Genomic DNA, 16043 nt, shown 5'->3' on the forward strand with positions numbered 1-16043 from the left:
CTCGGGCTTTGTAGGGCTTCTTGAATCTGTGTGTGGATGTTTTTCCACAGTTGTGGCTAAGTCCCATATTGCTTTTGCTTTGTCTTCTTTCTCTTCTCCTTTTGGAATTCCAATTACATGCATCTTCTTTGCCTTGTACTCTTTCTTCTATATTTTCATCCTTTCTTCTTCTGTTCTTTATTCTGGACATCTTCCTCTGAAATACCTTCTAGTTCATTAATTTTCTCTTTGACTCTTAAAATCAGCTGTTAGATCCATCCATTAAGTTCTTAATTTCAGCTACTGTATTTTTCATTTCTAGAGTTTTCATTTGGTTATTTTTATACTTTTCAGTCTTCTGCCAAAATTCTCCTTTTTGTCTTTTGTATCTTTGAACATTTTAAAGAGTTCTTTTAAAGTTTGTATCTACCAGTGTTAACATCTAGAGTTTCTATTGGCTATTTTTATCTTGTTGCCTTGTCTCCTCACGTGACTGGTTATTCTATTTTGCTTGACAAATCCTATACTTGCTAAAATAGTTTGTGGAAATAAATTGTCTAGGATGATGTTATTTTCCTCCAGAGAAGATTTTTAAAATCAGTTCTGCTACCTATCTGGAACACTGGAACTCTAGTATCATCTCAATCCAAACTCATGGCTTCAGAGGATTCGAAGCTATGCTGCAGCTCCTTTGAGGGCCTGTGTACTTGTTCCAGTTTACTGTGACTCCTAGGGTACAGCCCTTCAGTGTTCCAACCCTAAGCAAAAGGATTCCCTTGGCCCCCACATACATAAAACCTGAATTCAAATCTCTGTTCTCCTAGTCCTATGAGGCTATCTAAGTTGCTTCTCAGCTTTTCAGACATGCTTTATGAAATCTGTAAAAGCTCCCAGGAGACAAATAGCCCCAAATTCTAGATTCACCATTCTAGATCTCCACCTTCTAGATATATGTATATACTGAATATAAATTCATGGAGATACAGATCAGATCTATATGGCTACTATGCCATCAATTGCAAGATGCACCATGCATTTAATAATTAGTTTTTAGTGGGGAGGGGAGATGGCTGTGCAGGAAAGATGCACGGTGAAATGTACATACTAATGGTCAGATACTTCTTGGTTCCAGAGACATTAACATGGAAAACTATTTTAATATGTCATGTAGTAAATATATCAAGTAAGTGTGTTTACTTTAAAGAAATAGCATCTAAGGGAATTCCCTGGTCGTTCAGTGGTTAGGACTCCGTGCTCTAACTACCGAGGGCTGGGGTTCCATCCCTGGTCAGGGAACTAAGATCCCATAAGCTGTGCGGTGTGGCCAACAACAACAACAAAATAGCATCTAAGCAAGTTAGAGATCCATTAACATGTCTTAACACCTTACAGGAAACCCAGAGAGGATAAACCTTTCCAGTGACTCAGTTTCAATTTGTAATGCCTGGGAGACCTAAGCCTGGCTCCAAGCTGGCTCTTTAGAATCTTTAGAATACCCTGGTTATCTGATATAACGATACTGACAGAGTTATGAAAAATATCCATACTTGACTATGTTATGGAAACATGCATACACGGGACATATTTTGTCTATTTAGGAACTTGGATGTGAAATACAAAGCAGAGAGAGCCACAATTCCAGATTCACTGAAAAGCTTCGGAAGTAACCTCAGTTGTTCTCTTTATTCAATTGCTGCTTCACATGTGGCACCTTTGGAGATGTGAATCAGCATGGTTGCATGTGTTTTCTATGGCCATCTCCCAGCCAGACACCTTCTGGGTCATTATCAAGCAAAGTAGTTTTTGGAGGCCATTTGTTCTTTCACATTCCTGTGGCATGAAGGAAAACGTGGAATGGCTCCTGCCTTCTCTGTTTATGACTAATGGAGTAGTTAACAGCACTAATGGGATGTTTTCTCCTAGCTGGCCACAGAATTACTTCTCCACAACGATTCCATGGGTCAGGAATTCAGATGGGGCACAATGGGAAAGGCTTGTCTCTGCTCTATAATGTCTAAGGCTGAGCTGGAAAGACTCACAGGCTGGCTAACTCAATAGCTGGGGGCTAGAATCACCTGGAGGCATCTGCACTCACATTTCTGGTAGTTAATGCTGGCTATTGGCTGGGACATCAGTTGGGGCTATTGGTGAGAGTACATACATAAGGCATTTCCACGTGGCCTGGGCTTCCTAGGACTTCTTAGGTAGCATCTCAAAAGTAAGTGTCCCCAGAAATCTGACCATGGGTTTTTCCGACCTACCCTCAGAAGTCACACAGTATCACTCCTGCTGTATTCTACTGGTCGAGGCAGTACTATGCTGTCCCTGATTCACAGGGAGAGGACATAAACCCCACTTCTCAATGGGAGTAATGTGAAAGAATTTGTGGCCATATTTTATTTTATTTTTTAAAATTTATTTAAATTTATCATTTTTTAAAATTGATCTGATGACTCTGAACTTTTATTTATTTTGCCGCGCCACAGGACATGCGGGATCTTAGTTCCCCGACCAGGGATTGAACCCGTGCCCCCTGCAGTGGAAGCACGGAGTCATAACCACTGGACCGTGAGGGAAGTCCCTCGTGGTTATATTTTAAAACCTCCATACCATCTTCCTCTTCCCATGGACGCAGATGAATATCCACAGAGAAAAAGAGATAAAGAATATATATCAAATAGTTAAGAGTCATTACCTCTGAGGTGGGGAAGAAGAGAGAAACTCACTTTGCACTTTATATATATCTGTATTATTTGAAATTTTTACAAGCATTTTATTCTTTTGTAACTTGAAAGGAAATTCAGAATAACAAAGTAAAGAGGAAAAAACTGTGACAGAACTCCAGAAAAATGTTTTTAATTAACATTTTTGTTTTTATATTTTGTTTAACATTTTGTTTTTATATTTAACTCAAAACAAGAATATACTGGAAGCCACAGCCCATTGCACTCTGTCTATCCTGGCACCTCTATTGAACCCTGTATCAGCCCTGATGGCAAGGCGGGGTGAGTTGGCAGGAGAGCGCCCCCAGCTGGCCTGACTTACCCTAGGCTGCCGTCCGCCAGCCAGCCCGTGGTGCACACGGAGAAGGCACAGTCCTGCACCACCCTCCGCAGCTCGTCCGCAGACACCAGGTGAGCGCCTCTGCTCTTGCAGGAAAGCTGAGCGGCCTCTAGTTCCAGGCCCTGAGAGCCATTCTGAGACTCCAGCACAAAGAGCTTCCCTGTGTGAGGACAAGCACGGACACAGGCTGACTCTAGGATCCATGGGAATTTAGTCTCAGCAAACTCACCCTCTGGCAGATGCCTATCAGAACTGTAGTTTCCCACTTGCCTAAAGATCTAAGTGTAGCAACTACCCCATTGCATTCGTCCCTGGACTGTGATGACAGTTACACTGGTGTTTTAATCTAGTTTTACCTCTTAACTTAAAAAAAATTTAACCGCCTGTTCTGGCATGTTTATCTGGATAAGCCCTTCAAATCTTCCTTTTAAAAAGATGTTTAGCAGCATTATTTACCATTGCCAAGACATGCAAACATCCTCAGTGTCCATCAACAGACGAATGGATAAAGAAGATATGGTATACATATATATATACAATGGAATACTACTCAGCCATTAAAAAAGCACAAAATTTTGCCATTTGCAGCAACATGGATAGACTTGGGAGGGCACTGTGCTAGGTGAAATAAGCCAGACAGAGAATTGATATCACATACATGGAATCTAAAAAGTACAACAAACTAGTGAATATAACAACAAAGAAGCAGACTCGCAGATATAAAGAACACACTAGTGGTTACTAGTGGGGGGAGAGAAAGGGGGAGGGGCAATATGGAGGTTGGGGGAGTGGGAGGTACAAACTATTGAGTGTAAGATAGGCTCAAGGATATATTGTATAACGCAGGGAATATAGCCAATATTTTGTAATACCTGTAAATTGAAGGTAACCTTTAAAATTGTATAAAAATAAAAAATTAAATTAAAATAAGTAAATAAAAAGATGTTTTACAAACACCAAGTGCCAAGCCTCAGCGTCCTAGGTTCCTTTAGGTTGGGTCACTTGGTGTCCAAGACCCTGATTCAGCCTCAGCTCTGCCTTCCTCTGCTGCCCCAGCCCTGGGGTGACCACAGACAGCAGGTTGCTTCCCTTCTGTCTGTCCCATTGTCTTAGGACATTTTCAGGTCCTTCCTACAATGAGTGTGCTGCATTTCTCCCCACTGGACAAGGCAGCAGCAGCCACGTCTGGTGCACCCTGGCTGCCTGCACCACATCAGTCTATGGGCAGGTAGCAGGCCTCGAAAAATGTGCGACAGATGGGTGGAATAGGATGTGAACTCAGGCAGAGGTGGGAGCTGAGTCTGAAAGCAAAGGACAGCTTTAGGCAAGAAAACCATGGTGCAGGAGGGAGCGCTGGGGTCCCCAGGAGCCTCGCGGAAGGACGAAGCAGTGCCTTGGGTGACCCTGTCAAGCTTAAAATAAAGGCAGGGGAGAAGAAACTCACTTAAAATGGCATACTTCACTTCCATCTGTCAGCAAAATTATCATAATAAATTGATTTTATTAGAATAAGAGACTTAACTGTCATCTACTGTAAAATTATTACAAAAATACAGTAATCTCTCCAGCTTTGGAACCAAAAGCTATAATAAAAAATGCAAAAACTTTTCACAATAAACATATCTGTAGGTGACTGGAGCTCCCTCAGATATGGTGCCAATGTGCAGTACACGACCTGAACAACTATACTTGATGGTCCTACCTGGAGAAGTAAGCATGCACCCCAAGACACTTTTGTATTAATAGCATTTGCCTATCTGGAAAAAAATGCTATGAAATTAAACAGAGATTTTGATGGCCAAGCCCCTGTGCAAGAGAGATAAAAGTGAAAGCCCAGAGCTCACATGATGTAGGGAATCTGATAGCCCTCTCCTCCCCACTCTACCACTGTCACATGCACACATGAATCTGAGAGTCTGAAGGGTTAAAGTCTCAAGATAAGAGGGAACAAGAATAAAAAATATCCCCTCCCCTCATTCTCAAGAACTGTTGGATGAGCTGTCTTGGTGCTAGGAGGCCAAGTGCTAATCCTCATTTGGAATTGTAGTCCTAACAAAAATTTATGTCTAAGACACTTCAAGCCATGGATTTAGCTTAAAGTGGCCTGAGACTGACATTTATCCAGATGCCTGATAGGAAAAATTGTAACTAACTCCTCTCTGGAGAAAAAAAAAACCCCTTCATTTTATGCTTCAGGAAATCCCATACAAATACTTATTCAAAGACCATGCCCACGGAAGTAGAAAACAGTGAAGTGTACAAGGAAACAAGGCACCATGAGTGAGAAGCAACAGATACCACATGTAGCAGAAACTGACCTAAAAATAAGTCCAATACTGGTATTAACAGGCACAGATTATAGAACAGTGATGATTACTGTATTTAAAGAAATAAAAGACAAGTTTGAAAATATCTGCAAAGAATAGGAAATGATAAAAAGTGCTGAGTTGATCTGAAAAAGCACAAAATAGGACTTCTAGAAATTAAAAATACAATGATAAATTTAAAATGCAATAAATGTTTTTGGCTGCGTATCAGACACATTTAAACAAAGAACTTAACCTTGAAAAAGAAAGCAGAAGGGGACGTCCCTGGTGGTGCAGTGGTTAAGGCTCCATGCTCTCTATGCAGGGGGCCCGGGTTCGATCACTGGTCAGGGAACTAGATCCCACGTGCATGCCGCAACTAAGAGTTCACATGCCACAACTAAGGAGCCTGCGTGCTGCAACTAAGGAGCTGGCAAGCCGCAACTTGTGAGCTGCAACTAAGGAGCCCGCGTGCTGCAACTAAGGAGCCCACCTGCTGCAACTAAGAAGCTGGCGAGCTGCAACTAAGGACCCCACTTCCCGCAACTAAGACCCAGTGCAACCAAATAAATAAATAAATATTAAAAAAAAAGAAATGAGAAGACATCATCCAAAATGTAGTAAAGAAACAAGATGGAAAATATTAAGATAATAAAGAGACATGAAGGAAAGAATAAGGATCTTTTAAAAATTAATTAATTAATTATTGGCCACGTTGGGTCTTTGTTGCTGCGTGTGGGCTTTCTCTAGTTGTGGTGAGTGGGGGCTACTCTTTGTTGCAGTGCATGGGCTTCTCATTGCAGTAGCTTCTCTTGTTGTGGAGCACGGGCTCTAGGCGCACGGGTTTCAGTAGTTGTGGCACGTGGGCTCAGCAGTTGAGGCTCATGGGCTCTAGAGCACAGGCTCAGTAGTGTGGCGCATGGGCTTAGTTGCTCTGCAGCATATGGGATCTTCCCAGACAGGGCTCGAACCCGTGTCCCCTGCATTGGCAGGTGGATTCTTAACCACTGTGCCACCAGGGAAGTCCCAAGAATAAGGATTAACATATACTTTAATCAGAATTCCCAGAGAGGAGAGAAAAAAATGAGGTGGAAGTGATATCTGAAGACAAAATGCCTGTAAATTTTATAGAACTGATGAATATTCCAATACATAGATTGAATAAGTCCAACAACAAATCCCAATATGGAAAATATCTGTAAGTATATATATACACCAGTGATGCTGCAGAATGGTAAAGACAAAGAAAATATTGTCAAAGCAGTTAGAGAGAAGGGACAGAATACTTTCAAAGTAGCAGCAGTTTGACTGCTGTCTTCTAAAACAATAGCAATGGAAGCAAGAATACAATTACTAGCAAAAAATAGCTGCAAATTTAGAATTCTATACTCGCTGAAAATATATTTCAAAGAACGAAGATGAAACAAATGTATTTTTTCAGATAAACCAAAATCAAGGTGGTTTGCCACCAGCAGATCCTCCTTGTAGGAAATAGTAAAAGTATTTCAGACAGAAAGAAAATTATTTGAGAGGCAAGATGGAATGGAAAGGGGGAAAAAAATCAATACACAGTTAAATAAAAGTGAACATTGATTATATAAAATGGCACCCAACAGCAGCAGAATACACATTCTTCTCAAGTGTGCATGGAACATTCTTCGGGGTAGACCATATGCTAGGCAATAAAATAAGCCATAATAAATTTAAAAGGATTATAATTGTACAAAGTATTTTCTCTAATTACTATGGGGTAGAATTAGAAATTAATAACATAAATAAATTGGGAAATTCATAAATAAATAGAAATGAAACAAAGCACTTCTAAATAACTGATGAGACAAGGAGAAATCACAAAATTAGAAAATATTTTGAGATGAATGAAGGCAAAACATGCTAAACCTTATGGGATGCAGTTAATGCACCGCATAGAGGGGAATTTATAAATGCCCACATTAAAATAAGAAAAATTATCTCAAATAAAAATCCTATCACACCCGTCAGAATGGCCATCATCAAAAAATCTACAAACAGGGCTTCCCTGGTGGCGCAGTTGTTCAGAGTCTGCCTGCCAATGCAGGGGACACGGGTTCGTGCCCTGGTCTGGGAAGATCCCACATGCCATGGAGCAACTGGGCCCGTGAGCCACAACTACTGAGCCTGCGCGTCTGGAGCCAGTGCTCCGCAACAAGAGAGGCCGCGACAGTGAGAGGCCTGCGCACAGCGATGAACAGTGGCCCCTGCTCGCCACAACTAGAGAAAGTTCTCGCACAGAAACAAAGACCCAACACAGCCAAATAAATAAATAAATAAATAAATAAAAATTTATTTAAAAAAAATCTACAAACAATAAATGCTGGAGAGGGTGTGGAGAAAAGGGAACCCTCATACACTGTTGGTGGGAATGTAAATTGATACAGCCACTATGGAGAACAGTATGGAGGTTCCTTAAAAAACTAAAAATAGAACTACCATACAACCCAGCAATCCCACTACTGGGCATATACCCTGAGAAAACCATAATTCAAAAAGAGTCATGTACCACAATGTTCACTGTAGCTCTCTTTACAATAGCCAGGACATGGAAGCAACCTAAGTGTCCATCGACAGATGAATGGATAAAGAAGATGTGGCACATATATACAATGGAATCTTACTTAGCCATAAAAAGAAACAAAATTGAGTTATTTGTAGTGAGGTGGATGGACCTAGAGTCTGTCATACAGAGTGAACTAAGTCAGAAAGAGAAAAACAAATACCATATGCTAACACATATATATGGAATCTTAAAAAAAAAAAAAAAAGGTCATGAAGAACCTAGGGGCAAGATGGGAATAAAGACGCAGACCTACTAGAGAATGGACTTGAGGACACAGGGAGAGGGAAGGGTAAGCTGGGATGAAGTGAGAGAGTGGCATGGACATATACACACTACCAAATGTAAAATAGATAGCTAGTGGGAAGCAGTCGCATAGCACAGGGAGATCAGCTCGGTGCTTTGTGACCAGCTAGAAGGGTGGGAGGGAGGGAGATGCAAGAGGGAAGAGATATGGGGTTATGTGTATATGCATAACTGATTCACTTTGTTATAAAGCAGAAACTAACACACCATTGTAAAGCAATTACAGTCCAGTAAAATGTTAAAAAAAAATCCTAACCTGTTGGAAAACACTGGAAAAGAAGAGCAAACTAAACCCAAAGCAAGCAGAAGAAGGAAATAATAAGAATTAAAGCAAAAATTAATGAAATAGAAAAGGAAAAACAATAAAGAAAATCAGTTAAACCAAGAGTTGGTTTTTGGAAAGGTCAACAAAATTGACAAACGTTTAGCTAAAATGACCAAGAAAAAAAAAGAAAGAAGACATGAATTACTCAAACAGGAATGAGAGGGCAGTTATTACTCCAACCTTATGGAAATACAAAGATGATAAAGGACTACTATAAGCAACTGTATGCCAGACTTCCCTGGCGGTCCAGTGGTTGGGACTCTGTGCTTCCCGTGCAGGGGACTCAGGTTCCATCCCTGGTTGGGGAACTAGGATTCCACATGCCGCACGGCATGGCCAAAAAAAACCCCCAAAAAACCAAAACAACTGTATGCCAAAAATTAGGTAACTCATATGAAATGGAAAAATTCCTAAAAAGACACAAACTACTGAAATTGACTCAAGAAGAAATAGAAAATCTGAATAGATCTTTAACAAGTAAAGAGATTGAATTAGTAATTTAAAATTACCCACAAAGAAAAGTACACGTTCAGATGGCTTCACTGATGAATTCTACCAAATAGATAAAAAGAACTTGATATCAATTCTCTATAAACTCATCTGAAAAATAGAACAGGAGGGAATAACACCTCCCAGCTTTTTCTATGAGGCCACCATTGCCCTAATGCCAAAACCAGACAAAAGACACCGCAAGAAAAGAAAACTACAGGCCATTATCTCTTATGAATATAGACACAAAAGTCCTCAACAAAAATACTAGCAAACTAAATCCAGCAGCATAAAAAAAATATTATATACCATGACCAAGTGGGATCTATCCCAGGAATACAAGGTTGGTTTATATCCCCAAATCAATTAATATAATACAACTTATCTATAGAATAAAGAACAAAAACTACATGATCATCTCAATAGATGCAGAAAGGCACTTGACAAAATTCAGTACCCTTTCATGATAAAAAAACATTCAACAAACTAAGAAGGGAGGGGAATATCTTCAACCTGATAAAGAGCATCTACAAAAATCCCATAGCTAACATCACACTTGGTGGTGAAAGACTGAATACCTTCCCCTCAGGTCAGGGATGTCTGCTCTTGCCACTTCTATTCAACATTGTACTGGCAGTTCTCTCCAAGGCAATTAGGCAAGAAGATGAAACAAAAGGCATCCAGATTGGAAAGAAGTAAAACTATATTTGCAAACGATGTGATCTTGCATATAGAAAATCCTAAGAAATCCACTAAAAAAACTACTAGAACAGATCAGCAAGGTTGCAGTAAAACATTTTTACTTAAGTGACAAAAAGCTGTGGAGAAATTAAGTAGGTCATCTCTTCTCATTGTAAAACTTTTCCCTAGGATTCCATTTACACACATGGTTTCAAAGGCCATCTTGACATGGATGACTCACATTTTTCTCTTCAGTCCAGACCCTTTCCATTCACCCCATCCTCCTCTCCACCCCCACCCTCTCTCACCTGGACAAGGGAAATAGCACCCTACATGGTCTCTCCACATCCAGTCTTGCCCTGGTGCCATCCATTCTTCCTACTCTCAGGGTGAGCTTCTCAAAATGCAAACCTGATCAGTCTCTCTTTTTTGGATTAAAACAAAACTTGGCCCCATATCAATTTACCCGGCATCATCTCAGACTACTTCTACCTTGGACTCTAGGCTCCAGCCACTCTGTTTCTTAACACATGTCCCACTTTCTCTGCCACTCACAGTTTCTCTGTACATGTTATTCTCTATCCAGATCCTCTTTCTTCCCCCCTTTGCTTAGTTAATTCTTACTTATCTTTCAGATCCTTCTATGCCAAGTCAAAAATCTCCTAATATATGCCCTCATAATACCTCCGTCCTTTAATCTTATCACTTATCAAAATCGCAAGTTCATATTTCATTCATATAACTATTTGCTTAATGACTCTCTCCCCCATTGGATTTTAAGCTCCCTGATAGCAAGGACCTGTTTCTCCTCACCGTTCTATCCTCAACAGCAAGGACAGTACCTAGCATATGGTAGACACTCAAATTATCTGTTGAATTAATGAATCTTTTCCTGCAGTCTTTACCCAGACACAGTTAATTTGCATTCAGTTAATGTGAAGATTTTTGTTTCAAAAGTGTTTTAAAATTACAGTAGCAGGTCTCTTTTGTGTATAAGATACACATCTAATTAGTCCAATGTAAAAGTAAATGTTTTTCATTTGAGTTTGACTTATTTTTGAATAAGTCTATGGAATTTTTAATAACTCCAAATTCTCTCTCTTCAAATGTCTTAACACATCAGTTTAGCTGCACATTTCTTCCTCCTTCCATCACTGTAGAACATAAATACCTAAATGTGAAAAGTGGTGGTAGTTAAGCATATATTTAGTAAAGAAAAGAATCCTTTCATAAATAGGTTCTAATTCTTCAATGGCTCTATTATAAAAGTTGGAGCTCAGCAAATGGAGTTTCTTGAAAGCAAATTTACCTATAGTTCTCCATTGCGGAAGAAGGGAGAAGGAAAGAAGAAGGGAGAAACGGAGGCATTTCTGGCAAGTGTTAACAAGAAAATATGCCTGGTGCTGTTGTTACTTTCTCCTTATCCAATGATATTTCTGTCTTAAATTTTCTATGACCCACGTCAAGCCAGATAGGCACAAAATATTGATCCATATCCACCTGGCATTCCACTTCAGCAGTTATAATGGGGTGAAACTCTAAAGCCTCATGGGTTGCAGAGAGATTTCTGTAAAAGGAATTAAAATTGGTGCAACAGTATACATTGTTCAAAGGTTAATACTAGCTCCAATTTATTCTACTTGCATTCTTTAAAATCAGCTTAATTTTCATGACTCAATGTCAGGCCAAAAAGTACTACAGTAAAGAATTAACAGGGACTTCCCTGGTGGTGCAGTGGTTAAGAATCTGCCTGCCAATGTAGGGGACACGGGTTCGAGCCGTGGTCCGGGAAGATCCCACATACCACGGAGTAACTAAGCCCTTGAGCCACAACTACTGAGCCCGCGCTCTAGAGCCTGCGAGCCACAACGAGCCACAGCTACTGAGCCTGAGTGCCACAACTACTGAAGCCCGCACGCCTAGAGCCCAGTGCTCCGCGATAAAGAGAAGCCACTGCAATGAGAAGCCTGTGCACTTCAACGATGAAGTAGCCCCCGCTAGCCTCAACTAGAGAAAGCCCTCGCGCAGCAACGAAGACCCAATGCAACAAAAAAATAAATAAATGAATAAAAATTAAAAAAAAAAAGAATTAACAGTGGATTGGCTGCTAATAGGTATGGGATTTCTTTTTGGGTGATGAAAATTTTCAGAAATGAGAGAGTGGTGATGTTTGATGACTGTACTAAAAACACTTGGATCGTGCATTTTAAAATGGTAAATTTTACATGAATGTTATCTCAAAAATTAACAGTGATGACTAGGAGCCTTTAAAGTTAACAGTGTTTCCCCCTCTAACACTCTCTCTGAGCATATGGAGAAATAAGACAGTCATCCTTAATTAGGAGCAAAGAGTTCTACAAGCTGGCACTTAGGACAAAGAGAACCCAAAATTCTAAGATACTATCTGGAGTTTTTTCCCTTGCTTTCTCCTTTCCCTAACCACCATGCTTCTTTTTGTCAGATGTTCTCTCTGCACCCAATATTGTTTGCTAAATAGCGATGACATTTTAAAATATACAAAGCATCCTAAATCAGCTGAGGGTTTTTCTCCTTCATCAATCTAATTTGTCCCAAGCTTGGATATACTAGTAACCCCTCATGGATATGAGAACATGCTAGCTTCTTTTCTTTTAGATCCTTCTGCACCGAGTCAACAGGGTTTTGTTCCAAAATCAAAACACAACTGAATTAGCTTTTTGAAACTGAACTGATCTAAGGCTGTGATCCTGCTAAGTTTAGGGAAGTATTGAAAGCTGAATTCAGGTTGAAAAAACAAAAAGATGGGTCAGTTCTCAGAACCCACAAAAATCTGGTCCTTACCTATTTCCTCTAGCTTTTCTAAAATGTTTTTTATTTTTATTATATTTTAAATGTATTTATTTCATTTATTTATATTTGGCTGTGTTGGGTCTTCGTTGCTGTGCGTGAGCTTTCTCTAGTTGCTGTGAGCGGGGGCTACCGGGCTACTCTTCGTTGTGGTGCGCAGGCTTCTCATTGCAGTGGCTTCTCTTTGTCACAGAGCACTGGGCTCTAGGCACACGGGCTTCAGTAGTTGTGGCACGCAGGCTCAGTAGTTGTGGCCTGCGGACTCTAGAACGCAGGCTCAATAGCTGTGGTATACGGGCTTCGTTGCTCCGCGACATGCGGGATCTTCCTGGACTGGGGCTCAAACCCGTGTCCCCTGCATTGGCAGGCGGATTCTTAACCACTGCGCCACCAGGGAAGCCCTCTCTAGCTTCTTGTGGAAGGAGAGCCTCACCTTGAACTTTCCGCTCCAGCCACTCTATCATTTATCCCATTTCCCCTGCGACTCACAGGACCTTTGCACGTGCTATTTCCTCTCCCCAAGACCCTCTCCTCTCTCTTTTGCCGAGCTGATTTCCACTCATCTTTCAGATCTTCCCGGACCAAGCCAAAACGCCAAGGGAGTCTTCTAATCACTGGCCTTGCCATTTGGAGCACATTTAATAGACGTGGGAAATTATGTCTCTGCAGAGGAGGTTCCAGGGCACCCTAGACGTGATTTCATTTGAAAGACCTTTCAAGGAGATCTTGGAAAGCTAGAGGCGGGCCTGCAGGACCAAAGCACAGGCTTTCTCTTGTGCATTAAGGAGTGGTTCAGGGGCCCGGTGGGGGCGTTTGGGCGCGCGGGGACTCGGTGAGCTGCAAGAGGGAGGCGGGGTCGCAAGACAGCTGCGCTCCTTGTTTCCTCCCAGGCTGGTCGTGTTCCGGGCTCGTCTGAAGGGACAACCCCGGCGAGCTTCACTTTCCCCACCGAGAACCCACGCGCCACCCCGGCCCGCCGCCTCGCGGGCACTCCCCGGACACTCACCCTCCGCCCGCACGGAGAGCCCCGGCAGGCCGAGCAGGAGCAGCGCCGCCGCCCAGAGCCGGGTGCGGGAGCCGGGTCCCTTGGCAGCCATGGTCCGGGCGTCCGTGGGCGGGTAGCTGGAGCGCGGGCTCTGGCTGCGCGGCAATCGGGGGTGTCCGCGCCACTGCGCCGCGCACGCCGCTCGGCTCCGCGTGCTGTGCTCTGTTCGCGCGTCGCAGGCTTCGCGCCCGGCGCGCAGACAGGGAGGAGTGCGGGGAGCCAGGGAGGCTTCGGATGCCAGATCCGCAGCGCTGGGGCCCCGAACTCCCAGGGGGGTCCAGTACTCGGCGCCGGGGAGGCGGCTGTAGCCGGGCTCCGCCTTCGTGCTGGGCACCTGGAGGCCTCGGTGCCAAAAGAGGCTGCGCCGAACGAACGGCGAGCTCCCTGGGCGCCTCCGGGGCAGTGGGGAAGGGCGCGTGGAGGCGGGGAGAGCGGAGAGCCCGCTGCAGGGAACCCCCGCCTGCCTGGGGACCCTCTGCGAAAGGGTGACGCAGTCTGAGAGGCCAACCCACCCCACACACCCCCGCCCCGGGAGGACCGTGAAAAAACTGATGCCTAACTCTGTACTCTGCCTCTTGACTTTGCAGCTGGCGTCCTTCTGTAGAGGAAGAACATTTTTACGAAAAAGAAAGCTCTAACTTGCCAACCTCACTCTGAGGAGTGAAACGCACGGAATAGCGAGACTCCCCTTCCCTAAGAGGCCTGACAATCATTCACATGTGAGTGTAAATTAATTTACTTAACTATTCATCTTGCAACAGCTAGCTGGTAACCTGAGGAGTGAGAATTCACATGTCTGGGCTGGAGGGGACCTTTGAAAGCCTGATTATTGCTGAGAATGAAGGGGAGGGGGCAGAAGGCACCTGCAGGAACTGCGCATTGATTCCTTCAGGAGCTGTGCCTACTATCGCTTTTAGAATAGTCAATTGGATATTACTACCGAATCCTAATGAAATTTTAAAGTTTGTCTTTATTCAGACCTGTCCTGCCCTGTCCTAATTTGGGGAGATAGCATGCTCTAAAGGTTTATTTGGTACAACTGCTTTAGAGAACTGTTTGGCTGTTTCATATAAAGTTAAAATACACCTCCTCGAAGACACAGAATTCCACTCCTGGGTGTATATCCAAAAGAAATGAAAACATATGTGCACAAAAAGATTTATACCCAAATTTCATAGCAGCTTTATTCACAATAATTAAAAACTGGAAGCAACCCAAATGTCATCAACCGACGAACAGAAAAACAAACAATGTCATGTTTATGCAGTAGAATACTCTTCATCAATAAGAGGAAGGAAATACTGATGCACTCAATAACGTGGATGAATCTCAAAAATATGATGAGTGAAAGAAGCTTTAGTAAAAGAGTTCATACTGTATGATTTCCTTTTTCTCTTTTTTTTTTGGCCACACCCTGACCAGGGATAGAACCCGCTCCCCCTGCAGTGGAAGCGCCAGGGAAGTCCCTGTATGATTCCATTTTTATATGAAGTTCACAAAGGGGCAGAACTAATCTGTGGTGAAAACAATACCATGGTTGCCTTTGAGGAGGTGGGAACACACTTCTGATGTAATGGGAACATTCTGTATCTTGATGAGGATGGCAGTCACCCAAGTGTATACATTTCTCAAACCTCACTAAACTGTACACTTAAAATCTGTGCATTTTGTTGAATGCTATTTATACCTTAATAACAAATATTTCAAGAGTAATGAGTTCAGTTCTTGCCCTGAAGAATAAATAAGTTTAACAGAAAAGAGTTTAATGAAAGGACCACAGACAGAAATATAGGCAGGGTTGAGAGAACCAATAAGGGATGGTAAAGCCCTTGGGACTGTCAACAGCAGGAAGGGTTACCACCGTGAGGCCTGAAGGTATGAGGGGAGTTGGACGTATTATCAAAATCCAGCAGGAGCATGGTCATGAAAGGGGCTGCCTGAAAGGAGAGGTTAACCACAGGTAGAGGAACACAATTGCTGCCAGTGGTCTGGTAGGGAGGGAGTGAGGAAGAAATACCCCAACCTCTCTCTCCTTCTACCCTTTAGATTCCTCCTGATGCCTCCTGGTGGCTGAACCATTTGACAGCTGGACGGCAAAGGAGCACAGGTGCCACAGTCCTCAGAGGTCATTCTCCCAGGGCGCAGAGTCAGGCAGGGGAGGGTAGAGAGTGGATCTGGAGAGGCAGTTGGAAAACAACCAGCACAGTCCATTTATTCTCTTCTTTCATTGGGATGAACATAATTTGGAACAAAACAGGGGAAGCACAGAGTTCTATCAGTTTCTGTATGATCTGGGAATATGTCAATTCAAAGTCTCACTTGGAGCTAAACAGTAACATTAACCACCATCACTGGTTATTTTCACATAAGTGCTGTTTCACATAAAGAGAAACGGCGAAAAGTAAACCCTTATCATAAAATGTAGATACC

The 16043-nt window shown here is 42.5% G+C and overlaps 2 protein-coding genes across 2 annotated transcripts in view; one reads left to right on the top strand and one right to left on the bottom strand.

Annotated features, from left to right (window-relative positions):
* Positions 1 to 14107, bottom strand: part of SUSD5 (sushi domain containing 5) — a 43488-nt gene extending 29381 nt beyond the window's left edge. The window contains exons 1-2 of the mRNA XM_082411864.1: positions 13575 to 14107; positions 3025 to 3202 (exon numbers count right to left, since the gene is read on the bottom strand). Coding sequence (XP_082267990.1) covers positions 3025 to 3202; positions 13575 to 13665 — 269 coding nt within the window. The 5' untranslated portion in view covers positions 13666 to 14107. The remainder of the gene's footprint in view (positions 1 to 3024; positions 3203 to 13574) is intronic.
* A 116-nt stretch (positions 14108 to 14223) lies between these two features.
* The window catches only part of FBXL2 (F-box and leucine rich repeat protein 2), a 114512-nt gene continuing 112692 nt past the window's right edge, over positions 14224 to 16043 (top strand). The window contains 1 exon segment of the mRNA XM_082411866.1: positions 14224 to 14332. The gene's annotated coding sequence lies outside the window, so the exon portion shown is untranslated.

This window comes from Balaenoptera physalus (assembly GCF_965194825.1).
Source record: "Balaenoptera physalus genome assembly, chromosome: 11".
NCBI lineage: Eukaryota > Metazoa > Chordata > Mammalia > Artiodactyla > Balaenopteridae > Balaenoptera > Balaenoptera physalus.